At 45.8% G+C, this 27,405-nt stretch overlaps 1 protein-coding gene across 3 annotated transcripts in view; it reads left to right on the top strand.

Annotated features, from left to right (window-relative positions):
- The first annotated feature begins 488 nt into the window (after nt 1–488).
- Nucleotides 489–27,405, top strand: part of LOC130111474 (RNA polymerase II elongation factor ELL2-like) — a 53,653-nt gene continuing 26,736 nt past the window's right edge. For 2 of the 3 annotated variants that reach the window (XM_056278681.1, XM_056278679.1), the window contains exons 1-2: nt 489–640; nt 1,250–1,297. In XM_056278681.1, coding sequence (XP_056134656.1) covers nt 503–640; nt 1,250–1,297 — 186 coding nt within the window. In that variant the 5' untranslated portion in view covers nt 489–502. Of the gene's footprint in view, nt 641–1,249; nt 1,298–9,380; nt 9,540–27,405 lie in introns of those variants that run through there. The other variant, XM_056278682.1, reaches the window with a different exon arrangement.

Raw genomic sequence — 27,405 nt, 5'->3', positions numbered from 1 at the left:
GCTGTTTGTGGAACTGCTTTCACAGGGTTTTTTTTAACAGTTGCAAAACAATTTACCCAGGGCAAATTCCGTTGAGGTAAAAAAAAAAGTGGCTGCTACTCTTGCAACCTCTCGTTTGACTTAAAATAAATAGGTCATGTTCTCCTGATTTCTGCAAGAGAGCATTCTCAGATCAGCAATCGAGACGTTCCTGGGCTGTCACATCGCATCACTCATCCGGTCACGTTCACACGTCTCACATCAGTTATTTGCGCAACGCTTCGCGTCGACTTTTCCAGCCGTGCGCTAAATAGCCGGTTTTACGTCTGACTCACCTGGCAACTGTTACGGATGACAGTCGTGTAGCTACTTCGAGAATACGATTAAAAACGAAGCGTTTAACCTTTGTGCGTCTCGCCTGACGTAGTCGTTACGCAGTAGCCCCGCCCACCGTGACGTTTTGAATGAGTGTGTCGAGCTTGAGAGGAGAGCAGTTTAATTGCCAGGGAGAGAAAACCCAGCGATGGCTTCGCTGAGGCAAGAGTACCACTATGGGCTGTCCTGTGGGAAAATTAACAGAAATACTCCGAACAAGACTTTGTACCACGTCAAGCTCACCGACACGGCTATCAGAGCCCTGGAAGCCTACCAGAATCTGAAGGTACCTGATTGAACTACCACCCACTCACGGTTTACTTGTCAAAGTTGCTGCTTGTTTTTCCTTTAGTTCGACTGGCGCTGCGTTTAATTGCTGCCTTTGATAAGTTCTTCAAGGTTTTGTTTTCTTCTTCTTCTTCTTCTTCTTCTTCTTCTTTCTTTTCCGTCGGAGCGTGTAAGTCTTTCTGCTGCAATCGGCGGATCGATCGGAACTCGCTCAAACAAGTTTGCCACAGACGCAACTCGCGTTAAATCCCAACATCAGTTCGGCCGCGTTGTTACAGCGCAGTGCTCGGACCTAATGCGTGTCGACCGGTCAGCTGTTAAGCCGAGAAATCTATAACACACAGGCCGAGCTCGTTTGTTATCCCACTGACAAGGCTCTGGTGGTTTAAAGTCCAGTCCGGAGACCATAGGAGGGATAATGCGGCTGCAATTAATTCTATAAATTAACTTCCACGGCGGGGTAATGTCAATTAACGCGTTATTTCCCCCTCATTAATCCAATTTAGCCAAGATGAAGAGGCGAAGGTGCTTTATGATTACGTGGAATTTTTTTTTTGCTTCAGCAAATCTCTCTTTCTCCCCCCCCCCCCCCTCTCTCTCTTCTCAGGGATCCATACCAAGTCAACCCTCTATCTGTTTCAAAGGAAACCAAGGGGTAAGCTCAAGGTTTATTATTTCCATGACAGCTTGTTCCAGTGTTTTATTTTTGACAGATTCATTATAGTGCACAGCAGCCTTACCTCTCTGTTGAATATACAAGGCAGTAATGATAATGTATAACCATCAGCGGTAACAAAAAGCTTCATGTGTTTTTTCTAACCCAGTTATTTATTGACAAACAACGTTGTTGGACGAATGTGGCTTTTGCACTCTGCCGGGCTTTCGGCTGATTCTTTTCAAATGGAAAAAAGAAAAGGGTGATTTTTTTTTTTTTGGCATTTTTTAAAGCACTGCCTTCGATGGAGATATAGCACGTCACTAGTGTTTTTCTTTCCCCCAACAAGGGTCAACACCATCGTGCATAACAAGCAAAACCCAATCCCATTTCAGCCACTTTCAAATTGCTCTTTTAGATTCAATATGATTATTTTTCTTTCCTTGTAAATTCTGTCTCCTCCAAAACCCCCCCGTCTTTGTAATGACTCATGCTGCCCATCTTTGAGCAGCGGCTGTCTCTGGAGCTATTGGCTGGGAGCTTATAAGCTGGCTGTTTACAGCTGAGAGGGAGCATGCGGGTTAGTGGGTCAGGCTGGTGGCTGTGGAAAGGCTTTGTTAAAATAAGGGAGCAGTGATGGGCGAAAGGACGAGAGAAAGTGAGCGAGAGAGAGAGAACCATGTCATTTGCGAGTGCCACAGCAGCGAGAGGAGTTCTACAAAGAGTCAAATTAGGTGGGACTTCTGGGACAGCCTGCCATAACATCCTGTTTTAATTTGGGAACTGCTGACGCATGCACGTGCTACCTGTGGGCCTTACGGTAAAGCACTGAGCAGTATGGATGCAGTTATGAGATACGACTCATAATCTACATTGTTTCACCTTGGTAATTACAGTATGAAGCGAGGGAGAGCGAAATCTGTCAGCTTATTTCACTTTTGACCCAATACACATTCTAATAGCCAAATGCTGGCTGCAAGTGGGAGCAAACACCCCCCAACCGTCCCTATCTTTACAATGAGCTAAGAAGTAGTAAGGTTTTTGAGGGGACTGGTGTTGTCATGAGATTTGATTAAATCCTGCAGCAGCGGGGAGGTGTTAGGTACATTGTGTGTGTGTGTGTGTGTGTGTGTGTGTGTGTGTGTGTGTGCAGACAGGTGTGGCCTTTCAGGGTGACAGACAGAGATAAGAAGCAAGGGAAAATGTGTCACCACCGTCTAACAGTCTTCATTTTTGTCCAATTTAAATATGGGCATTAACGCAATTTCAATGGGAAGATATACAGCTGGATTAAAGCTAAACTGTTGGATAATTTTTTCTTAAAACTCCCATCACTGTATTTTATAATTTGTCTTGAATGGAAAATAACCACCTCATCAACCTTCGGATTATGCCTAGTGCCAGGCAAAATTATAGAGTTTTATTTAGGATACATCTTGCAAAACTGTGTTGCTTCTATAAGGTTTCCTAATTGAATGTCGTTGACTTGAATTCCACATGAAATGTCTTTATGCATGCTCAATAATCCAGATAAGGAAGTCCCAGAAAGTTGAACCAGTTCATCTGGACACAACGTTTATAGAGAGAAACGTTTCATCACTCATCTAAGTGACCTCTTCAGTCTAAACTGACTGCAGGTATCCCCACCTTTATAAACAACACAGTGGCATAATGACTGAAAACCAACGATCAGTTTCATATGCAAATTGCCATGACCATTAACTAGAGTTACAGTGGCCATGTGTACTATTCACAGAGGATTGGGGAATGTTTGCAATCACAGCATTGTAAAATGGCGACAGATGATAATAATCTCTTAGGCCTGCCTTCGGTTCAGAGATGGTCGTTCCCTCTTAACATAGATGGCCTCTTTGACTCAAACCAGCATTCCTCCTATTGGCCACTGGCCTGTAGATGGGTGTAGACTGAGGAGTCCTGGCCTGTTGTGTTAGCTCTTCTGTGTTGTGCCATCCTCTTGGCCAGCATCTGTTTGGTTTCCCCAATGTACAAGTGACGGCAATCCTCTTGGCACTTCACAGCCAGTGATGTGCAGTCAGGGGAGGCAGGGGAGGCAGTGCCTCACCCAGTCTAAGAAGAAGAAAAAAAGAAATATCATGATAGGTACCAAAAAATATCTTATCTCATCTTCAGCCGGGTCGTGGTGGCAGCAAGCTAAGTAGGGCACTCCAGATGTCCCTCCAGCTCCTCCTGGGGGATACCAAGGCATTCCCAGGCCAGATTGGACATGTAGTCCCTCCAGCGAGTTCTGGGTCTACCCCGGGGTCTCCTCTCAGTTGGCCATGCTCAGTAAACCTCCAAAGGAAGGTGCCCAGGAGGCATCCTAATCAGATGCCTGAAATACCAAATACCAAAAAGATACCAGATACCAAAAAATGTTTGTTTATTTGTTTATTTCAACTTTAATTTGTTAAGATTGTTGTAAAAAATCATGTAAAACTTGTTGTTTTATCAATAAAAGGCATGCTCTATTCAGGATGGCATGCTCCCAAAGCTAGCATTCATGAACGCAGGCTGCTGAGGCAGAGTCTGCTTGTGCCTCTCTCTGGCACAAATAAATATAGTTCACTGCCTACCCAGCCATGGACCTCGCTGCACGTTACTGTTAACAGCGTACACTGTATTGCTCCGTTTGTGCTGGAGGACCCGATCCTTGGGGTGGACATATTTCTGCCGCATTGTGTTTTGGGGTTTGAAAGCAACTGAGACGCGGTGTTTGGAAAATACACCAAAGGGATGCCAAGAGGATGGCACAACACAGAAGAGCTAACACATCAGGCCAGGACTCTGCAGTCTACACCCATCTACAGGCCAGTGGCCACTCTTTCAAGGATGAGGATGTGCACATCCATGATAGGGAGGAACGCTGGTTTGCACAGGGAGTCAAAGAAGGCCATCTATGTGAAGAGAGAACGACCATCCCTGAACCAAGGGGAGGGCTAAGAGTACATCTGTCACCATCTTATAATGCTTTGATTGCGACTATTCCCCAATCCGCTTCCCGACACACCACTTCCGGTGTGGGAAGATGGCAGCGCGAACTTGCATTTGCGGTGGCCTCACCCAGTATTGTCCATGCAGTGTCTTTGTCCACATCTGCATCTAAGTTTTTTTTGTTTGATGGCTGGGAGAGCTGGCGCTGGATCGTCTGGGAGAGCTTGGTCTGCTGCTGCTGTGGGCCCAGGGACCACGGCCCTGCCTGTAGCTGCACCCAAAGAGGAATCGCTGAGGCCAGTCTGACAGGACGCGGAAGCGGGGCAGGCTAAGCTAACTGCTAGCCCAAGCAGACCGGCAGTTCCGATAACACCGAGAGTGGTCTGGCAGCGGCCTTGCCTAGCATCGGCTGTGTTTTTGGTGTCGTCGTGTGGGGAGATGTGTCGAAAGTGTCTGGCTGGGGAGCCTGGTCTGCCGCTGCCTGGAGCTGCATCCGAGTAGGAAACACAGAGGGCGGTCTAACAGGATGCGGAAGCGGGGCAGGCTAAGCTAACTGCTAGCCCATGTAGGCCAGCAGTTCCGACAGTCATCCTGGACAGTGATTTTTTTTTAAAAATATGTTGGATATATGTGTTCTTGTAGTTTGGATGTGTTTTTGTCTTTGTGTTGCACTGCTGTTGGCTTGGGGAAACGATAGTTAATTTTATTTCATGTGCGCAGGTGCATGGAATGAAATGACAAATAAATGTTCCTGATTCCTGATCCTCTGTGTATAGTACACATGGTCATTGTAACTCTAGTTAATGGTCACAGCAATTTGCATATGAAATTTATCGTTGTTTTCAGTCGTTATGCAACTGTATTGTTTATAAGGGTGGGGATACCTGCAGTCAGCCGACACTGAAGTGGTCACTTATGCCCCTTTTCCACTACATGGTACTGGCTCGACTCGCTTCTGTGTCGTTTTCCATTACCGTAACAGTACCCCCTCAGTGTAGCTGGTCGCATTGATTTTGGTACCCGCTCCAGTTTTTTTGGAACCTTGGCAAAGGTGGTGCCAGAAAAGTGGTAACAGTTACCAAAATGCCGGTACTTTCCAGTAATGGAAAATGAAAAAAGGGCGAGTCAATACCATGTAGTGGAAAAGGGGCATTAGATGAGTGATGAAACATCTCTGTCAATAAGCATTGTGTCCAGATGAACTGGTTCAGCTTTCTGTGATACGCATTGAAACATTTTTGCCAGAGACTGTGAGAATTGGAGACCATTTAGCTGTTCTGCTCTCTATTTGTCCCATATGCCGGGCTGTTTTTTGTGCCATAACTTTTAACAAAATTAATGTTGTAGCATTTTTATTATTTTTTTGGCCCCCTTAACATCCTCATCCCGCAAAGCTAAAGGTGGTTTCCATTCTTACTGAACTGAGGAGAAAATTATTTGGTAACAATTTACAATAACTACATTACATGAATCATTCATTACACAGCTATAGACAGTCTGTAGATATGCCATATAACTGATCCAGTATGAGTCATAAAGGTTTCATTCATGTGTTATGAATCCGCCTTGCGGGCTGGTAATTGTGTTTGGCTTACTGACTGGTCTCTTGCCTCCACTAATGTCTTCTGTTGCTGTATGCTTGATGGTTACCATACCACATCTGGAGAGCTGAATACTCAGTCAAGATGAGAAGTAGGCCCAACACACGAATTATTAGTCTGCGGGGTGGAATCATAACATATGAATGAAACCTGTGTGTGTGGTGGGGATAGGACAAAAGATAGGATCCTGCTACAGTCCCGAAGATTTACATGTAAACAAATGTGTACTTAAAAATACCCAAATGACAAAGAATGCGGTCGCCTCACAGCAGTGGCACAGTGGTTAGTGTGGTCGCCTCACAGCAAGAAGGTCCTGGGTTTGAACCACAGGGTTGTCCAGCCTTGGGGGTCATCACGGGTCATCCTCTGAGTGGAGTTTGCATGTTCTCCCCGTGTCTGCGTGGGTTTCCTCCGGGTGCTCTGGTTTCCTCCCACAGTCCAAAGACATATAGGTCAAGTGAATCGGCAATACTAAATTGTCCCTAGGTGTGAATGTGTGTGACTGTGTTGGCCCTGTGATGGACTGGCGGCCTGTCCAGGGTGTCTCCCCACCTGCCGCCCAATGACTGCTGGGATAGGCTCTAGCATCGTACGACCAGACTTTGGATAAGCGGTTTGGATAATGGATGGATGGATACATACATACAAACAAATGTCCTGTCTGATACTTTCTATGGCTGGCATGTTTAAGATAGTGGCTAAACCGTGAACATTCAAATCCTGAATGCTTTTATAGTTGCTCACTTTAGTCGTTACTATAAAGGACCTTCCTGGGGGGGAAATGATATGGCTGCATAGCATTTGACATCTTTGCCATACCGGCCAAACAAGGAAAAAAAATGCAGGAAGGGGTGAGTTTGGAGAATGGCCCTAACCAGAGTAGTTTACCAATATAGTGTTACCAGACTACTTTCAATGAGAAGAAATGTAGTTGTGCTGCCTTGTTTTGGGTGAAATTTTACCCCTCTCTGCACTACTCATCCATCCCTGATTGGTGATGTCATACTGAAGAGTTTGAGGCATTCTGATATCAGCTGGGCAGAAACTACAGAGGGATTCCAGTGGTGATCGTTGTATTACCATGCCGCAGGTCTTAGCACCCTCCTCCGACCTCTCTCTCCATCCCACAAATCAGCATTTTTTTTAAAATCCCCACCCCCTTTTTTTTCTCCCAAGTTGTACTTGGCCAATCACCTCACTCTCTGAGCCGTCCCGGTTGCTGCTCCACCCCCTCTGCCGATCCGGGGAGAGCTGCAGACTACCACATGCTTCCTCCGATACATGTAGAGTCGCCAGCCGCTTCTTTTCACCTGACAGTGAGGAGTTTCTCCAGGGGGACATAGCACATAGGGGGATCACGCTACCACCCCCCCCCAGTTCCCCCTCCCCCACCGAAAAGGTGCCTCTGCCAACCAGAGGAGGCGCTAGTGCAGCGACCAGGACACATACCCACATCCAGCTTCCCACCCGCAGACACGGTCAATTGTGTCTGTAGGGACACCCGACCAAGCCGGAGGTAACACATCAGCATGTTTAACAGTATGTGCTGGACAAAGAGTCACTGAAACGGTGCATTTCATTACTTTTTATGGACACACCTCTGCATTGGTTACAAAGGAAACCAGCTCTATCTCAACAGTTAAACTTTTTAATCACTGCTGGTAGATCCCATAAACTCAGCTGGAACTGGAAGCTGGCTTCTGGCCAAACTGTCACAATATTGCATGACAGCCTTCTTGAGACGTTTTCCTGCCAGCAGCCGGCCTCCATTTTCCTTTGCTTTTGTTGAACCCAAATGCAGCTGCAAGGCCCTGCAGGGGGCATAGAACATGCGACTCCTTTCCATGCCGCATAACTTGCCCAGCGACAAACCAGCTGAATATCATCTCGGGGAGCTTTGCCGGCCCCTGGAAAGCTGCATAATGTGAGATGGGAAAAGAGACATCCCCAAACGAGAGACTAGATAAGGAGTTGGTGATTAATATGGTGGAGTAATTGGTGAGATGCAACATGTGTCCTCATGTCTTCAAGAGTAAAAGTGAAAATGTTAATTTTCACAGAGTGTTTTGTAGTCCTACTTACTGCACATTTGCAAGAAATGGCCATGAATGTTTTGTTCACACAGCTGAGCTCCCAGAATCCCCTTAAGAGACAGAGAATGATAGAGACACATTTAAAAACATTAACTAACTTGACTGAGTTCATCTTAGGATCTGCAGTGTTATTGTGATTTCTGAGGGATAGCAGGGAATCTCACGCCTCTATTTCTACGTGGGTATGAGTTGTTTTTCAAATGACTGTTCATGAGTAATTTCAAGGTTTGTAGTACTTTTGATTACAGTGTGAGCCATCATGAATTCATGTTGCATTAGCTTCCCCTGTTTGCCTGACTTGTGTGTGTGTGTGTGTGTGTGTGTGTGTGTGTGTGTGTGTGTGTGTGTGTGTGTGTGTGTGTGTGTGTGTGTACATTACGGCTGTCAGTCGATTAAAATTTTTTTTAACTAATTTATCACACAATTTGCTGCGATTAATCGCTTTTTTTCTTAAGGTTGAATCTTTTAATAATGGATATTTATGGAATTAATGAAGAATCAACGCAAAGGAAGTATATTTAAATTCAAATACTATTGTTTAATAGCACGTTTTTAACTTGAACACAGATTCTCTCCTGTGAACTGCAGATTTCCAATAAAACCATCAAGGCCGTCAAAATTGACCGTCAGCTTGAAAGGCATGTTTCTTTTATACACTAACAGAAATGTCAGAACTCAGGCACGTACGTTAAAGTGCCAGCTGAATTTCAAACACATCAAGGCTATCAGTTTAGAAGGCAATATTTTCTAGTATGCACTAATAAAAAGAATTAATAACAAAAAATGTGTTCCACGCTCAAGTGCCAGTTGACTAAAGTGTCGTGAATTCAAGATGTTCGTCACGTGTTCATCACAGAACCCCATATGCGCCCCGATGGCACAGCATAATAGGATATAATATTCCCCATGAGGGAATGAGGGCTGGGAACAAATAAAACCTGCTGCTGTGAGAAAGCGGAGTTACGCACTGTCCAGTGAGGAACAGAAATGGGGGGGAAAAGACAGCTCTCCATGTGCCAGCAAGCAGGAGGGAGAGCGCACAATGGCAACGTTATTCACGGCACCAAAAATAACTGCAACCGACCAAGGCACAACATCGCCACGTTATCCACAGGACCAAATGGCAATATCTGCCTAAAAGCATTGCTGCGATGTCACAAGAGCGTCCCCAGAGGGTCATGTTGTGTTGACCAAATGGGCACTGACTGGTGACGAGGCTGCAACGTCGTGTTAGCTGGGTCCCCCGATATGCCTGCGAAACAGCCTGGCACAGCCGCCACAGGAAGTAAACAGCACAGCTCTGTTAATTGCGTACTTTTTTTTAACACGTTAAATATTTAAATGTAATCATAAAAAGTAAGGGATGTCTTCCTTTGGGTGTTTTCCGGGCACGTCCAACAGGGTAGACCCAGAACTCACTGGAGGGACTACATGTCCAGTCTGGCCTGAGAACGCCTTGGGATCCCCCAGGAGGAGCTGGAGGGCGTTGCTGGGGAGAGGGATGTCTGGAGTGCCCTACTTAGCTTGCCACCGCGACCCGACCCCGGAGAAGCGGCTGATGATCAGATGAGAAGAGTGATCATAAAACCTAAACAGGTTAATTCTGACAGCGCAAATTAATCACAAACGTGAACGTGTTAACGTTGATAGTGCTAATGTATGTATTTAACTGTATATATACATGCTATATCACTACATGGGGGTGGCACGGTGGCACAATGGTTAGCGCGGTCACCTCAAAGCAAGAAGGTCCTGGGTTTGAGCCTTGGGGTAGTCCAACCTTGGGGGTCGTCCCGGGTCGTCCTCTGTGTGGAGTTTGCATGTTCTCCCCATGTCTGTGTGGGTTTCCTCCGGGTGCTCCGGTTTCCTCCCACAGCCCAAGCACATTCAGGTCAGGTGAATCAGCTGTACTAAATTGACCCTAGGTGTGAATGTGTGTCTGCCAGCCCTGTGATGGCCTGGCGGCCTGTCCAGGGTTTCTCCCCACCTGCTGCCCAGTGACTGCTGGGATAGGCTCCAGCATCCCCGTAACCCTGAGCGCAGGATAAGCGGTTTGGATAATGGATGGATGGATCACTACATGGCCAAAAGTACATGGACTTCCGAGCATCACACCCATGCGTGCTTGTTGAACATCTCATTCCAAAACCATGGGCAATAATATAAAGCTGGTCCCCCCCTTTGCTGCTATAACAGCCTCCACTCTTCTGGGAAGGCTTTCCACTACATTTTTGAGCATGGCTGCAGGGATTCGCTCCCATTCCATAAGGGCATTAGTGAGGTGATTTTGGGTGAGAAGGCTTGGCTCGCAGTCAGCCTACCAATTCATCCCAAAGGTGTTGGATGGGGTTGAGGTCAGGGCTCTGTGCAGGCCAGTCAAGTTCTTCCACACCAAACTTGGCAAACCATGTCATTATGGACCTCGCTTTGTTCATGGGGGCATTGTCATGCAGAAACAGGAAAGGGCCTTCGCCAAACTGTTGCCATAAAGTTGGAAGCACGCAATTCTCTAAAATGTCATTGTATGCTGCAACATTAAGATTTTCCTTCACTGGAACTAAGGGGCCTAGCCCAAACCACGAAAAACAGCCCTAGATCCATTGTTCCTTCTCCATCAAACTTTATAGTTGGCACCATGCATTCGGGCAGATAGTGTTCTCCTGGCATCCGCCAAACCCAGATTGGTTCATCAGATTGCCAGATAGTGAACTGTGATTCATCACTCCAAAGAACGCATTTCCACTGCTCTAGAGGCCAATGACGGTGTGCTTTACATCACTCAAAACCATACTTGGCATGGTACATAGTGATCTTAGGCTTGTGTGCGGCTGCTTGGCCATGGAAACCCATTTCATGAAGTTCCAGATGAACAGGTCTTGTACTGATGTTGCTTCCAGAGGCAGTTTGGAACTTGGTAGTGAGTGGTGTAACCGAGGACAGATGATTTTTATGTGCCACTTCACTGCTGGGCTGTTGTTGCTCCAAGACATTTTCCATTTTACAATAACAGATTTACATTTGACCAGGGCAACCCTGAAATGACTTGTTGGAAAGGTGGCATCCAATGACAGAGTCACGTTGAAAGTCACTGAGCACTCCAGTTTGACCCATTCTTCTGCCAATGTTTGTCTATGGAGACTGCATGGCTGCTATGCCTGATTTTTTTGTTTTGCATCTACTAGCAATGAATATGGCTGAAATAGCCAAATCCACTAATTAGAAGCAGTGTACATGTATCTTTGACGTGTGTGTGTGTGTGCATGTGCGTTTTTGCTTGTGAGACTATAGTTTGAGAACATACAGTATGTTGCGTTTCCAGTTGTGCATAGCAGCATTTGTATTATGTGTGCTTGCATGGTAAGTTGTGAGTCTGTAGAAATCAGGGGTGTAACAATGCAGCGTGGCACGATATTTTGCGATTCAGAAATATGACGATGCACATTGTGAAGCTGAAAAATTGATCGCAATGTCAAGTCAATTAAATTGACAGCCAGAGGATGTGGATATCATTAATTAATGACGAAAGAGGATGCAATAAACACAATGTCAGTTTTCCTGACTCGCCTGTTGTTGACCCTGACATTCAACTGGCAGTAGTGCTCTGACGTTGGTAAGAAAATGGAGGAGGAGGTGGAAATAAGAGGATGCTCCGTAAAAATGTAAGTCAGTTGTACGGCTTGATTTTGGTTTTCCAGCATGTAGGCAAGAAAATGGTGACAAGATTTTGGACCAAACAAAGACTATTTGTGAGCTCTGCCGGCGCACTATGGTTTACACAATGGCTAATACCAACAACATGCTCCACCATCTACAACAGCATCATAAGGACATGTTACAGCCGCCACCTGATAAATTAAATGAGAAGTCATTGGTGGGGGTGTCCGGGTAGCGTAGCGGTCTATTCCGTTGCCTACCAACACAGGGAACGCCGGTTCGAATCCCCGTGTTACCTCCAGCTTGGTCGGGCGTCCCTACAGACACAATTGGCTGAGGCTGCGGCCCGAGAAGCCGGATGTGGGTATGTGTCCTGGTCGCTGCACTAGCGCCTCCTCTGGTTGGTTGGGGTGCCTGTTTCAGGGTAGGGGGAATTGGGGGGGGGTAGCGTGACCCTCCCACGGCCCACGCTCTACATCCCGCTGGTGAAACTCCTCACTGTTTAGGTGAAAAGAAGCAGCTGGCGACTCCACATGTATCGGAGGAAGCATGTCTGCAGCCCTCCCCAGCTCGGCAGAGGGGGTGGAGTAGCGACCGGGACAGCTCGGAAAATAGGGTAGTTGGCCAAGTACAATTGGGAAGGAAGAGGGGGGGTTGGGGGGAGTCATTGCTGCACTACTTCTGGCATCAGGTCAGCAGGAGAGAGAGATAACATAAAACATCGGCATTTTTATTGCCAAAGACATGAGGCTGCTTCCAGTAGTTGAGGATGAAGGATTTCGAAAACTTTTCGGCACGCTGGGGCCCAAATATCACATTCTCTGACATATAAATTTCAGCAAATCTGTAGTTCGCGCCATGTGTGAGGATGTGAAGGTAAAGGTTAAGCTCTCCAGAAGGCTGAGTGAGTAGCGATAACCACATACAGCTGGACCTCTCATGCTACCCAAACCTACATAACCATCACAGTCCATATTATCAGCCGCCATTGAGAAATGGTGAGTTTTGTCCTCCGAACGTGCGCGATATTGTATTGAGCCCTGAATCATCTATCGAACCGAATTGTGAGTTGACTATTTTTACACCCCTAGTAGACATTCGTGTTTATTTCCTGACTCATCTTCCCCGTGCCGCCCTCTTTGCTCAACGTGTTGCCTTTAGACTAGTTGGAGCAGGTGAGTCACATGTGGACCCTTACTTATCTTCTGTGTGTTTTCATGTGTTTTGCCAGTTGTGTGTGGGTGTGTTTCTGTGTGTAGCTTTGTTTCTCTTTGTGTTTAGCCTGCCAATGCCCAGATCCCTGGGGTGTGCGCTGTCTCCAATAGACCCACCCCACAGGATTATTTGCCGTCTCCTCTGATTTGAATAACAATGAGAGGGGGTATGCAGCCAGACTGTTTGTCACCCTTCACGGATCACCTGAAATGAGCAAAGTTTTTCAGCTAAGTAGTGTATTACTGTCGATCCAGATGTGTTGTGGCTTGTCCTGAGTTTGCCTCGGCACATGAAATAGATTTCCTCTCTATGGATCTTCCACAGCATGGATGAAAGTAGAGAGTGTTGCACACTGCATTCGGTGTTTCCAGCATTTATTAGAGTATGTGCTAAATTTTAATCTGGTATCCAGTCTACTTACGTGGGGACATGAGGAGTATGTGCTGTTGCCTCCAATACTGTAGTAACTCGGTTATCCTTACTATGCTCACTGGAACGACTCACCCCCGTAAATGAACAAGATATGAAGCATTGCAGAAATATACCGTTAATTCAGCTCAAGTAATGGGCTTTTCTTATCGATGATAATGATGAATAATGCGCCCAAATGTGTGTCCGCATATGGAAGTGCAGAACAATTTTGTGCATGTTTTCATGTTGTGGATGAGCTTTCACCGCGTTTGAATGATATGAATATTTCACGTCTTCAGACGTTTTACATTGTCAGGCGAGCTGCAGGGTGCTCCCTCTCTGTTAATATGCTGCAGCTATATGTCACCGGTAATAATGACAAACCTTGTTTTCTCTCAGATCACAGATCAGCGTAGCAGGCCTTCCATTCTTATCGCAACAGAGGGGGAACTCTGCTGAGGGTTAAAAGATGTTTTACATGTGGGGGAGTTGGAGATTTTTGCTTTAAAAAACAGTGGCCTTGTTGGCGCCGCAGCGGCTCACCTGGTAGAGCGCGAACCACACATCAAGGCTGAGTCCTTACCGCAGCGGCCTGGGTTTGAATCCAGCCCGGGCCCTTTGCTGCGTAATCCCCTCTCCTCTCCCCTGCCTTTCCTGTGTCTCTCTGCTATCACTATCAAATAAGGTGGAAATGTGGGGGGAAAAAAAACCTTGGCCCAGAATCTTGTTCACGTACTGGGTTACTTATTTATTTTAGTGAACGTGTATGAATGAGAGAAAACCAATCTGCCCCGGATATTCAGAAGTGCCAGAAAATACACGCTTTGTTTGCATTAAAGCAGATTTGTGATACAACACATTTTGGCATGCTGGGGGAACTTGACCGTGTCTAATTCACTCCGCCTCACTTAAAAAACCCCAACGCAAGCTAATGAGACATGAAAAGGTGCCTGCCCCCCCCCCCCCATACATGTGTAATATTATGGCCCTGAATGTCACCCGTTGTAACTTTCTGGGGGAGGTCTCACTCACAGTGACCCCCAGTTTGTCCAACTTGACAGGCTTGCCCTCAGGCACCTACCTGCCAGAGATTGTCCTTGGCATTGGGTTGGCAGGGGTAAACCTCAGGGGATGTTTGTGGCACATCACTGCTTCCTGCTCCTCTCTCCCTCATACCCAACCCGGTCTCCATCCATCATTCCTTCTGTCCATCCATCCGCCCCCTCCTCCCCCATGTTGTTTTTTTTTGTTTTGTTTTTTCCATATCTCTCAAATGCTGGCGCTAGCAGCTTGGCCTCCTATGAAATTGCAAATGAAAAGGAATGGAGGGTGATTACAGGCTGGGGCTTGATTACATGCACTGTCTCCCACTTGAGGCGGCCACATTAATCACCCCGTGCCAGCACGTGCAACTCCGCTAGTGTGGAAAGGCAGCACAGCTCCAAGTGCAGACTGATTGACTGTGAGATCACACATACAGTCTCTCTCTCTCTCTCTCTCTCTCTCTCTCTCTCTCTCTCTCTCTCTCTCTCTCTCTCTCTCTCTCTCTCTCTCACACACACGCATGCGAACGCACACGCACTCACACCAGTGTGTGCGCTCACACAGCTGAAATCACCCTCTGTTTCTTTGTCTCTTCTCTTTTTGCACGTCTGTCCCTTGCTTTCTCTTTTGCACTCATTCGCCCATTGACCGACCGACAGACAGACACATTGTGTACTGTACCACTGTCCGTCATTGTGACCGCTGGTGGTCGGAGGGCGGAGGGGGACTCGGCTTAAACGGCGTGTATCAACTTGTGACCCTGGGAACGCTTTGGCCCTTTTATGTGTGATGAGATGATTAGAACTAGTTTACTGACATGGGCTGAGGATGAGGGTGGTGAGTAGCCGTGCGTGTGTGTGTGTGTGTGTGTGTGTGTGTGTGTGTGCTAATCTAGCATGAGCACAGGGGCCCCTCTCCAGGTCCTCTCACCATGGTGTCATCAGCATTACTGCCACTCATAAGATGGGGGAGGGAGGGAAGACAGCCAAACTCCAGCTATCAGCCAAATTTCTCAGCCACACACACACACACACACACACACACACACACAGACACACACACACACACACACACAGACTAGAGTTTGCATTAGCACCCAGCCCAGAGTGACTTGTCTCTTTCCGTTAGTCGGCAGCGGTGTTGGCGACAGGTTTCACCCCCCCCCCCTCCTTCTGCTCCTCCTCCCTCTCCTCCTATCTCGCAGAAAGGGGAAGCAGTGCTTTGGCATCCCTCTCTGGAGCCAAGGAGGCCAGAACAAAAGACAGCCTGTTTTCAGAAGGCTGTTACTCAGGCTGCAGAGGATGTGGAAACAATAGCCTGCATGAGCTCTACACCCAGATCCCACATTCAACCAAAGGCTAGCAGGAAACATAAGCCCAGCGCACCGACAGCAGTCTCTCACAGTTTTTGTTAGATTGACCTAATCGTTTGATAGTCGAGGAAGCCACCCTCTACCAGTCCCGTTTCACGAACATGTGGAGGTATTTATGAAAGTTCAACGGTGACTCACTGGTGTCGCCATAAATGCGAGCCAGCACCAAGGGAAAGTGTCTGTGTCAAAATGTCTTCTGTATTTATTGTCTTCTGTATTTATTTTATTTATTTATTTTCCTTGTGAAACGACCCCCTTGCCTCTTTGGAGTGGTGGCACCTGTGGATCCTGGATCATGCGTTGTGTGCTTGGAAGTTGATTTTTTTTCTTTTGTGGGGTTTTTTTTTTAGGGTACAAAACCTCTTGATTACATGGGAGATGGTTAAAAAGTGTGAATATGTTTAGGATTTTAGACCAATGCTTACAGAGACTCGAGGGTGTTTGCAAACCTGTTGTTGATGCCTCCTTCCATAAACATTGAGGCAGCATGTGTCCATTAAACTGGATTCTGGGGTGAAACCGTATAAGCCCACATTTGGGGCAATAGGCTGAAAATGTGTCAAAACTCCCAAACCGAGCTCTCGCATCAGAATTAACACCACAGAGTGGTTTACACACACCGCTTGGCATGCAGAGAGGCCGTCATTGCGTTTGCGCTTCCTGATTTTTGGAACGTTTGGCACGGCGTCGTGCAGATAGTTTAAGGCATCATACAGGTTTTATGTCTTTTTATTCTTCCTGCTGCTCAGGAAGTTTACGTATATTTTACGTCAGCCAGAACATTTATAAGAAATGGGAAGGGCTGCTGCTGAAGAGGAACTATTTTATGATGCAAAAAGAAAAGACAAATTTGAACCGAAAACAAGGGACAAAAATAAACTAAAGGTAAATTAATATCCCATTATCTCTCCGCCATACTTTTAGACTACTAGTAGTAAATCATGCGCCCTGGAGAGCTGTGTGTATGAAGGTTTTAATAAAAACCCAACACCACACCAGCTGATTTCCCTCATTACTTCTCCTCCGTCTGGCTGTAGGTGTGATAATCAGTGAAGTGATGTACTGTTGGGTTGGAAAGAAAACTCTCATAGGCTCTCCATGGCTCATGAATGAGTATCACTGCCGTAGAGCTATTGATAAGATTGTTGGCATGCAATAGGTGGAAATCCTAATAGGTGTGCTGTGTGATTATTCGGGGTTAATACCAATCCGTTTGCACGTGTTGCCGTCATTCGCAAAACTCCAGATGCAGATTTTTTTTTTCTTTCTCCTGAAATGGCAACTAGCTTTGCAGATTTATCAGCAGTTATTTGCATATGTATGCATGCATTTGCAGAGCGGTATGGGTGACGTCTCTGTCGCAACTTGACAAATTAACGTGGTGCTTGGAAGAAGCCAGGTCCACGGGGGAAAGAGATCCCGGCAGTCCTTGCAGTTGTATTGGGAACAAAAACTTTATTTTTGCAATCGGTACATTCATTTGGAGAACATTAACGGCACACACATAACGTGCACACCTCCAAATGCATACATCCCCAGCATGGGTACTCTGTGAATACTCGGTTTTGCTCTCAAATATAAGGACCTACCGAGACGCAAAGTGCTGCTGACAGTGTTCCTTTATATAAGTCACTGGGGTTAAAAGTTTAAGTGTCCTCATAGTTATTCAACGTGATTTCTAACATGAGCAGTCTAACATGATAATGGATAATAAAAAAAATAAAAAAATGGTGCTGGAGGCCCGGGGGGGATGGCCGGCTGCCCAGTTGGTGTGCAAGTGTGCACACAAGTCAGTGTGCAAGAGACAAAGGAGGAGTGTCCCGCTCACTTCAGTTCACAGTAGGTGCAGAGGGCAATGGTGTTCAGGTAGTCCCACCCCGCTGGATACCGCACAAGACCATAACATTATGAGCAATGCGGCAGAATGGTTTAGTGTAGCACTTGGATCTCTATTTATTGGGGCTGCGTTAAAGAGATTAATATAAATGTGTTCTGGCATCATTCAGCTTCTCTTTGGGTTCTCTCCTGGGTTACTGAACGTGGTCCAGATCGAGCTGGAAAGATAATTTGGACCAGACAGCTACACAAGAGAAGCAGATGTAGAGAGGTAGTAACACTGATCTGCTATCCATATTGTTTGCAGAGCCAGCTTTCAACAAATTTTGTATAATCACATCAGCTTGTGCTGTTAACCTCTGCAGTTCACAAAAAAAATAGACTTCCGGCCACGCGGACACGTTTCATATGTTAGCTGTCACTGAAAATGATCAAGATTACAAAAGTTCTGTAAAATCTTTGTCTACCGCTAACATGCATTTGGGTTAAGGCTCCAGATTTCTTTCATGGTAAAAAATTTGGATGTTGGACATGAGTGCACGAAGTAGATGTGAGGAGACTTTCGGACACAGGGGGGCCGGTACAGTAGACAGCCGTGCAGACACACTACCATACAGACATAGCTCTGAGGCAGGACAGATGTAGTGAAGAAGAGCGCCGGGGAGAAAACGGGCAAAGAAGAGACTGATAGGTGATTATTTACAAGGGGGGGTGAGATCTGAGATTTCAGGGAGTGATGGGAATTGATGAGGAGGGAGTGAAAGGATGGCGCTACAAGGAAGTAGACTGACCCAGTGGCATCGATTAGAATGAGAATGGCGTGAGAGACGTGGAGAAATATGGGGGGGGGGGGGCAGTGTGCCTGGTAAGTCTCAAGCAGATGGGTGGAGTGAGTGGGCGGCAGGAGCCGAAGTTTGGGTTAAAAGAAAGGATTATGAGTTGAATCACCTCAAACTCTGGCTTCTCTAGCTTCGGTCCTAACCTTTTGCCTACCCGGCAGCAGGGGTTCACTTAACATTACCGAGGTCATAAGTCATCCCCCCAGGCGTCGGCGTTTGTCAATACATTAATTCCCGCCTCACCGCCGTAACAGCGTTTCATCATTCGAAATTCCATTTCTTTCTTTTCTTTTCTTTTGGTCGGGATTAAGGAGTTGCTCAAATCAGACCGGGCCCGTGGATTCCCCGAACGTTTCACTTGAAAGGCGGACAATAAATATTTCATTATTCATGGTCAGTTGGATTCCTTAAGTGCCAAGTCCTTTGTGCGAGAGGCTCTCCGTGTTTGAGTTGCCATGTGCGCCTCTCGGGAGAATGCTTAAGGTTTTTGGTGCGGGGCCTGATGGGTGGAAATGAGAGAGTGCTTGTTGTGGTGCACCCAGCGGGGGCCCCAGAAGTCTGGAGGTCATAAGAAGAGCTGTCACTGGCTAAAGGCCAGGAAGTACCTCTGGGTTCACTGCATTACTGGGTATTTGTAACAGCTGGACTCCTGCACTTGCCCCTGGCACAATCCTATGAACATCGAACCCATCAATAATTTATTGCTGTTTGTGTGTGTGTGTGTGTGTGTGGGGGGGGGGGTGCTGACCGATATCCTCGCTGACTGAATCATGTCTTGTTTCTCTTTTTTTATCAATACTTGAGTATGGTGGCAAGTTTAAATTAAGTATTAATGTTGCTGCAGCTCGCATAGCATTGCAGTCATAACTTATTCAGAAGATTTAGCTCAGCCTATGTGCAGAGCATTGCACTGTCTCTCGTGAAGGTGTAGGGGCTCACGGGGTCTCCAGCAATGAGGTGCACCATCTCCACAGCGCCCAAGACGCTGGAAGACAACACGTTGCACATCCTCGTGCCTTCGGTTTGTGTAAACCGAGGAGGCAATTTTAAGGTTGTGTTTGAACAGGGTCTTTGTAGTTTTACAGCTTTGCTGAGTTGGCTCTTAAACTTTACAGATTAGTTCCCATGCGATAGTCTAAACACATCAGAGACATCCACGTCTGTTTTCGGGGGGTTTTATTCAGGAAGTACTGGTCTCTCTAGTTGGATTTCATTTAAAGGGGGGCTCGGATAGATAAGTGGACTCCTCATGAAGCCTGCGAGCAGGGTAAAGTAAGCATTTTAAGCGGGGTTTGGTTGATTTTTGAAGGTACGGTAGTCACAAAGCAATACGCCTAAACCACAGATGGGTCTGTTCACGTGGGATTTCATCGTTACAAAATGCTGAGTGAAACTGCAATTCGTGGGCTAATTGTGCAGCAGTCATTTTGCCATTTTAGTCAACATAAGGAGAGGCCTATATTGTTTCTTTTTCTTTTTTCTTGTGGTAAAAAAAATTTTTCTCAGTGAGACTTTCTGTCCTTTTAGTCTGAGAGCTCAGTTGTTTATCTCAAACATCGGTTCATAGAGGATGGAGGACAGAAGTCTTTTCGTATAAATTCTGAGGTAGCAGCCACTCGTCAGGTTTCACAACTGATTTTTAAAAATTGCGCAATCGGGGCAGCGAGATTGCTCGCACAGATGTTTAGGTATTTGAAAATGGATGTGTCGGACAAAGGGGAGCATTGCAGTCTTCTAATGGGACATCTTTGCACGTGGGTCCTTGAAAATAACAAAACTTTGGACTTTGCTGTGTGGCTAAGATAAATGGGTATGCTTGACTCACTGTACAAAGGAAGCATATACTCACATGCCACTTTATTAGGTACACCTTGCTAGTACCGGGTTGGACCCCCTTTTGCCTTCAGAACTGCCTTAATCCTTCGTGGCATAGATTCAACAAGGTACTGGGAAACATTCCTCAGAGAGTTTGGTCCATGTTGACATGATAGCATCACGCAGTTGCTGCAGATTTGTCGGCTGCACATCCATGATGCGAATCTCCCGGTCCACCACATCCCAAAGGTGCTCTATTGGATTGAGATCTGGTGACTGTGGAGGCCATTTGAGTACAGTGAACTCATTGTCATGTTCAAGAAACCAGTCTGAGATGATTCGAGCTTTATGACATGGCGCGTTATCCTGCTGGAAGTAGCCATCAGAAGATGGGAACACTGTGGTCATAAAGGGATGGACATGGTCAGCAACAATACTCAGGTAGGCTGTGGCATTGACACGATGCTCAATTGGTACTAAGGGGCCCAAAGTGTGCCAAGAAAATATCCCCCACACCATTACACCACCACCACCAGCCTGAACCGTTGATACAAGGCAGGATGGATCCATGCTTTCATGTTGTTGACGCCAAATTCTGACCCTACCATCCGAATGTCGCAGCAGAAATCGAGCCTCATCAGACCAGGCAACGTTTTTCCAATCTTCTATTGTCCAATTTTGGTGAGCCTGTGCGAATTGTAGCCTCAGTTTCCTGTTCTTAGCTGACAGGAGTGGCACCCGGTGTGGTCTTCTGCTGCTGTAGCCCATCTGCCTCAAGGTTCGACGTGTTGTGCGTTCAGAGATGCTCTTCTGCACACCTCGGTTGTAATGAGTGGTTATTTGAGTTACTGTTGCCTTTCTATCAGCTCGAACCAGTCTGGCCATTCTCCTCTGACCTCTGGCATCAACAAGGCATTTTTGCCCACAGAACTGCCGCTCACTGGATATTTTCTCTTTTTCGGACCATTCTCTGTAAACCCTAGAGATGGTTGTGCGTGAAAATCCCACTAGATCAGCAGTTTCTGAAATACTCAGACCAGCCCATCTGGCACCAACAACCATGCCACGTTCAAAGTCACTTAAATCACCTTTCTTCCCCATTCTGATGCTCGGTTTGAACTGCAGCAGATCGTCTTGACCATGTCTACATGCCTAAATGCATTGAGTTGCTGCCATGTGATTGGCTGATTAGAAATTTGCGTTAACGAGCAGTTGGACAGGTGTGCCTAATAAAGTGGCCGGTGAGTGTATGTGTGTCTTGTTTAAAGAGAAACTGTAGTACACTTTGCTACTGGCACGGCTGGAGTGATAATCCATTTGTTTAGCTTACCAGTACAATCACAGTATCCAAGATGATGTTTTCTGTCCGCCATTTTTTTTTTGGATTTCCTCCGCTTTTTCTCCCCAGTTGTACCCGTCCAATTACCCCACTCCTCCGAGCCGTCCTGGTCACTGCTCCACTCCCTCTGCCAATCCGGGGAGGGCTGCAGACTACCACATGCCTGCGCTGATTCGTGTTGAATCGCCAGCCACTTCTTTTCACCTGACAGTGAGGAGTTTCGCCAGGGGGACGTAGCGCGTGGGAGGATCACGCTATTCCCCCCAGTTTCCCCTCCCCCCTGAACAGGCGCCCCGACCGACCAGAGGAGGTGCTAGTGCAGCAACCAGGACACATACCCACATCCGGTTTCCCACCCTCAGACACGGCCAGTTGTGTCTGTAGGAACGCCTGACCGAGCCGGAGGTAATACGGGGATTCGAACCAGCGATCCATGTGTTGATAGGCAATGGAATAAACAGCTATGCTAGCTACCCGGATGCCCCTGTCTGCAATTCGTAAACAAGGATTTCTGGGAAATGAGATCGTTTCCAGTGATACTTGGTTTCTTCACTGGTACCAGTATGCAATATATTGACTTTGGTTCTATCACATACTTGAATTTTACCATGTCATTAATAAAGGTAATGAGAATTACCAAACAAATCATAACTGAATTAATATTAGCGTTGTCACAGATTTGAGCTGTGCAACGGCATGCAGTATCAATCTGCAGTCTTTAAAACAGTCATTTAAAGAAGGTTTTACACTGAAATGTTGAAAGTCAGATCCTAGAATGTGGGACACTAAGGAGAGACACCTGTGCTGCTGCACACTGGCCGGTCCCTACCTCTCAGCACTATCTGAGCTCTGGCATACACGGTGTTTGTGTAAGTTCCTGCGGTGAAAGCCAGCGTGCACAGACATGTGCAGCGAGCTGATAAGAGAATATAGTCAACATCTGTGATATGCTGTTTGTTACTACTAGCCTCAGAAGAAAGATCTGATTCTGAAGTGACTTTAAAGACAACCAGGAACGGGGCGTCCTGGTGAATCAAGGTTTGAGGACGCACTTTGAGATTTAAATCTTATTTTCTCTTTCTGTTTCTCCACTGTGTACCACCTATTCAAGCTAAAATGCCAGTTAATGTAACGTTTGAAAAGGACAACCCTGATTCTCTGAGACCTGATGAGGTTTCTGGGAGTTTCCCTTATGTAGCTATATTGTGTAAACGTGGGCGCGACGACATTATATATTTAGGAACATAGCAAGAACTGGTCACCAGGATTAATGCAAGGAAGGAAATAATATTCACCGCTCACAGATTGACAGCCATTGAAAGTGCTAGGTGCACAAATAGAGAATTATAGCACATTTAAAAACCAAGTTTTAAGGTCAATAACTATTGCAAATGTTCCCATGTGTTTAATTTAGCCCGCACAGTGATGCTATTTTGACCTTTCATGCTTACTGGCTGTTAAAGTGGGATTTGTAGAAGTTTTTCATCACAAACTGTTCATATTGGATTTTGAGGGAGTCTTCGCTGGTGTCATCGCACTCTGGAAATCCAAAGTCTAATGCTCACACAGCCTATTTTTTAATTGGACAAAAGTATACTATGTTGTTGAATGAATCAGTAGATCCAAACTTTGTAAAAATGTCACTTTTTATGTTTCATCGATTTATATATAAAAGTCGTTCATATTTGGAAAACCTGCCATTCATCTGAGCATCATGAGTTGGAGTCATTCAAAACAGGAGCACAGAAAGACAGAGTAATCTAGACCGGGTCTAAGACAATTTTTTTTAAAGCTTTCTTGGAAAACAAAGGGACCAGAGCCAAGAAGTAGCAGAGGGTGGTCATAACAGTAGGGTAACTAGGGAAATTGGCAAATGATGACTTCCTGTTGTTGGCTGGACTGGAATGCTCCCCTTACCCTAAATAATGACAAGGCTACCTGCAGCATGAATAACAAGCTTACTGCGAAACTGCTGAGCTGACAATCCCAGAGTGAGGAGGGAATGAGGAGTATTTCTGATGACAGTACGGTGGTCTTTCCTGCAGCTGGCACTCCAGCCTGGGGGGATTCACCTTTACTTACAGTGTGTTGGCCCCTGACATGCTGGCATCGCCTTCTCTCTCTCTCTCTCCTCTCCTCTCTCTCTCTCTGTCCACCTAAGTTTCTGTCTCACTCATGCAATGCATCGCTCTTATTCTCGTTCCCCTTCTCTTTATTTTCTCTCTGCGTTCATTGTTTTCTTTCTCTTTCACTAAAATGTTCCCTTACTCTCTTTTCTTTCTCATCCCCTCAAACTGCTGCATAAATGTATAGTCCGTTCTAATTAGGCTAATTGGAAATCTATGTAAAGAAGATGTTTCTGTTGTGCAAGAGTCACATTTTGTTTAGCTGGGTGCTGGGGCCCGAGCAAAAGAGAGGAGCAAACCGTGATCCCAAAAAACGTGTTTTTCCTTCTTCTTTCTTGGTGTTCAAATCTGTCCTATTTCCTAGTTATTACATTACTCAGACCTGCTATTATCTGTCAGTGTGTGTGTGTGTGTGTGTGTGTGTGTGTGTGTGTGTGTGTGTGTGTGTGTGTGTGTGTGTGTGTGTGTGTGTGTGTGTGTGTGTGTGTGTGTGTGTGTGTGTGTGTGTGTACACGTCCATTTGTCAGCCCTGGAGGTTGAAGCCTTGGCTCTACTGTGCTCTGGTGAGTCTGCCAGGGGATCTCAGGGACGCCTCAGTGGAGCAGACTCTTGAAAACAGTTTACCCATAAAGATTTAAAGTTACAGTGCTGAAGAGCACCACCGTGTTTGACTGAGTGAGTAAGATCCTATTGGTGAGTCACACCAGGTTGTTAAAAAAAAGAAAAAAAGAAAAAAGTGAGGTCGGGGGTGAAGGGGTCGGCTCCATCGTCCAGTCATTCTCAAGCCACATGGACAAAAACTGTAGCTGTATTTCTCCATTATATTTGGTTTCTGCAGCACGGTGCAAGTTGGAAGAAGGTCCATTAATCTGTACTAAAATAACCACGGCTTTGTTTTCTTGACTACAATGCATTAGGTGTCATTGAGGTTGTGTTCTCATTTTCTACTGAGCAGACTTTTGCTTTTCACTATGATAGATGAAAAGGTTGGTAGGTAAAAAGGTAATCAGAGATGCATGAGCTGTCCCATATATCACTGATGACTTGGCAGGCAACCGCTGCCAAGTTGAGGCTTTGGAATGAAACGTCGGTGCTTGCTCATGCTGTAAAATAATGAGATATTTTCTCTGTAATAGCACAGACATGCACAAAAGATTGTGTAACTCATATCCCAGTTATGCTCACATGTAATGTAGTGTGTTTATTTGCGTCGTCAGATCACAGATATACCAGTGCTGCAAATATCCCCATGTATCCATACCTCAAGAGGAGTATTTACATAGATAATATATGTAATTCAGAGACATCTGGCCTGTTTTCACAGGCAACACCTGCAAGTAAACCACCTAATCAAGATATTACATGGCTGATCTTTTGACAATGGGTATGCCATAGGGTTATTAACTGCAAATTTATTTACTATCCTAACTATGACACAGGATATGGCATTTCCACGAGACAGCTCTTGAAAAGAACACTAAGTAATCTTTATAATATTGATACCAGAAAGTTGGATCAGTTCTCCTGGACACAACATTTATTGGGAGAAATGTTTCATCGTTCATCCAAGTGACTTCTTCAGTCTTAACTGACTGCAGGTATCCCCACCCTTATGAACAATACAGTGGCATAATGACCGAACCAACGATCAGTTTCATATGCAAATTGCTGTGAGTATTAACTAGGGTTACAATGGCCATGGGTACTACTCACAGAGGATTTGGGAATGTTTGCAATCACAACATTGTAAGATGGCAACAGATACGCTCTTAGTCTCCCCCCAGTTAAGGGATGGTTGTTCCCTCTTCACATAGATTACCTCTTTGAGTCCCCGTTCAAACCAACGTTCCTACCTACCAAAGATGTGCACATCCTCATCCTTGAACGAGTGACCACTGGCCTGTAGATGGTTGTAGACTAGTGGTCCCCAAACTATGGCCCCCGGGCCAGATATGGCCCACCTCCACGTTCTGGGTGGTCCCCGAAGCATTGTGTGTTATATATTGTATCCAGCCCTCTGGTTTATTTAGTTTGACTTTCCGCCCTAATGTGCATTTCGCTTGAAATTCCAAATTTTTTTCCTCTGCTGGCTACCGTATTTAGACGGCCATTTAGTCACCATAACAACCATTCCCGCCGCATAGCCTCCCACTGCAGTTCACACTTAAAGAATGTCACAGGTGGTTTTTATTTATTTATTTATTTATTTATTTTAGCCCAGCTTGATAATTTTCTGTTATTTTCAGTACTGTATGTGCCACACGGAAACCCGATGGCTAAGTCGCGGCAGATTTGAAGTGCTTCTATCAGCTGCTTCCCGAGGTCGACGGAACTGTCATGGAACTGACAGACCCAGAGGGGAAATGGCCCCTTAGCTTTCTAACTGATGTGACAGAATGTCTCAATGGTCTCAGTCTGCAGCTACAAGGCAAGGGGAAACTAATCTGTGAAATGTACTCCCATATTAAGGCAGGCCAGGTGAAACTACAGCTGCTTTTGCGACAGGCGAGTGAGGGAAACTTTACTCAACTTGCTGCAACGCAAAATGTAGCCACTGAGGACCCACAGGTATATCGTTCTCTGTCACAAAGTGCGTAGAAGTACTGAAAATGTTGAAGGTGGGAGTTCGAGGTGAGATTCCGTGAGCTACATCTCAACGCGAAAGACATCCGTCTAGATCAGATCCCATTTGCTGCGGACGTCTAAGAGGCCCTGCCATCTCTTCAGCTCGAGTTGGCCGACTTACAAAACTGTGATGCACTGAGAGATGCATTCGAGTCAGAAAGGTTGATTGACTTTTATGCTGCCCTACCCAATGACGCTTATCCGAGCATTAAAATGCAAGATGTGCACAATCTTCAGCAGCGCTTATATATGCGAGCAAGCGTTCTCAAGGATGAAGCTTCTGAAAAGTCCGACGAGATCAAGACTCACTGACAAACACTTGCACCATTCATTGAGATTGGCTGTGACCACGATAGAGCCTGACATCAACCTACTCATCAGAAAGATGCAAGCCCACAGTTCACACTAGGAAACATGGGGAGGTAAACGCTTTGTTTGTTTTTCAGTTGTCCTATGTGATAAAAATGACTATCATTTTATCATTCACGCTGACGCTGTGTCAGTAGAGGCTGTGTCAGTCAGTCAGAGAAAAGAAGGAAGGCAAAGCTTTTCCTCCAAATCATTAATTAGTTGCTAATTAATTAAGATTTCTAAGGGACTCATTTTGGGACTTGTCTTCTCCTTCACTTGCTTCTTGTTCACTTGTTGAATTGTTCATGCAAAGTCTGCAGAGTGCAAACTCCACTCTTATGTGTTTCACTACTTGCACTAAAATGTTTGAATAAAATGATAATGGTTGGAATGCGTAAGAATTAGTTTGATTTTATTTTTAAATTCTGCTTACCTCCCTATTTTGTTTTATATACAACTTTGACAATGTGCCATGTCAATGTAAATAAACCCAGCTAGCAATGGTATATTGAAATATATCATTAGATGTAATGGGTTAATATTCAACTAAGGTAGACCTGTGGTCATCCACAGTACTATTTACTGTTACTTACATACTCCGGCCCTCCCAAAGAGCCAGGCAGAGTGAGCTGGCCTTCCTAAGAAAAAGTTTGGGGAACCCTGGCATCCACTATTTGCTCTGTTTGTGCCAGGGGACCCGATCCTTGAGGTGGACCAATTTCTGGCGCAGGGTGTTTTGGGGTTTGAAAGCAACTGAGACGCAGTTTCTGGAAAATATGCATCTCAACTTTTCTGACACTCCCGCCACATATGGAATCACCACTCGTTTGTGCTT

This window comes from Lampris incognitus, chromosome 4 (assembly GCF_029633865.1).
Source record: "Lampris incognitus isolate fLamInc1 chromosome 4, fLamInc1.hap2, whole genome shotgun sequence".
Classification (NCBI taxonomy): Eukaryota; Metazoa; Chordata; class Actinopteri; order Lampriformes; family Lampridae; genus Lampris; species Lampris incognitus.
This window is presented reverse-complemented; position numbering and strand designations above follow the sequence as displayed.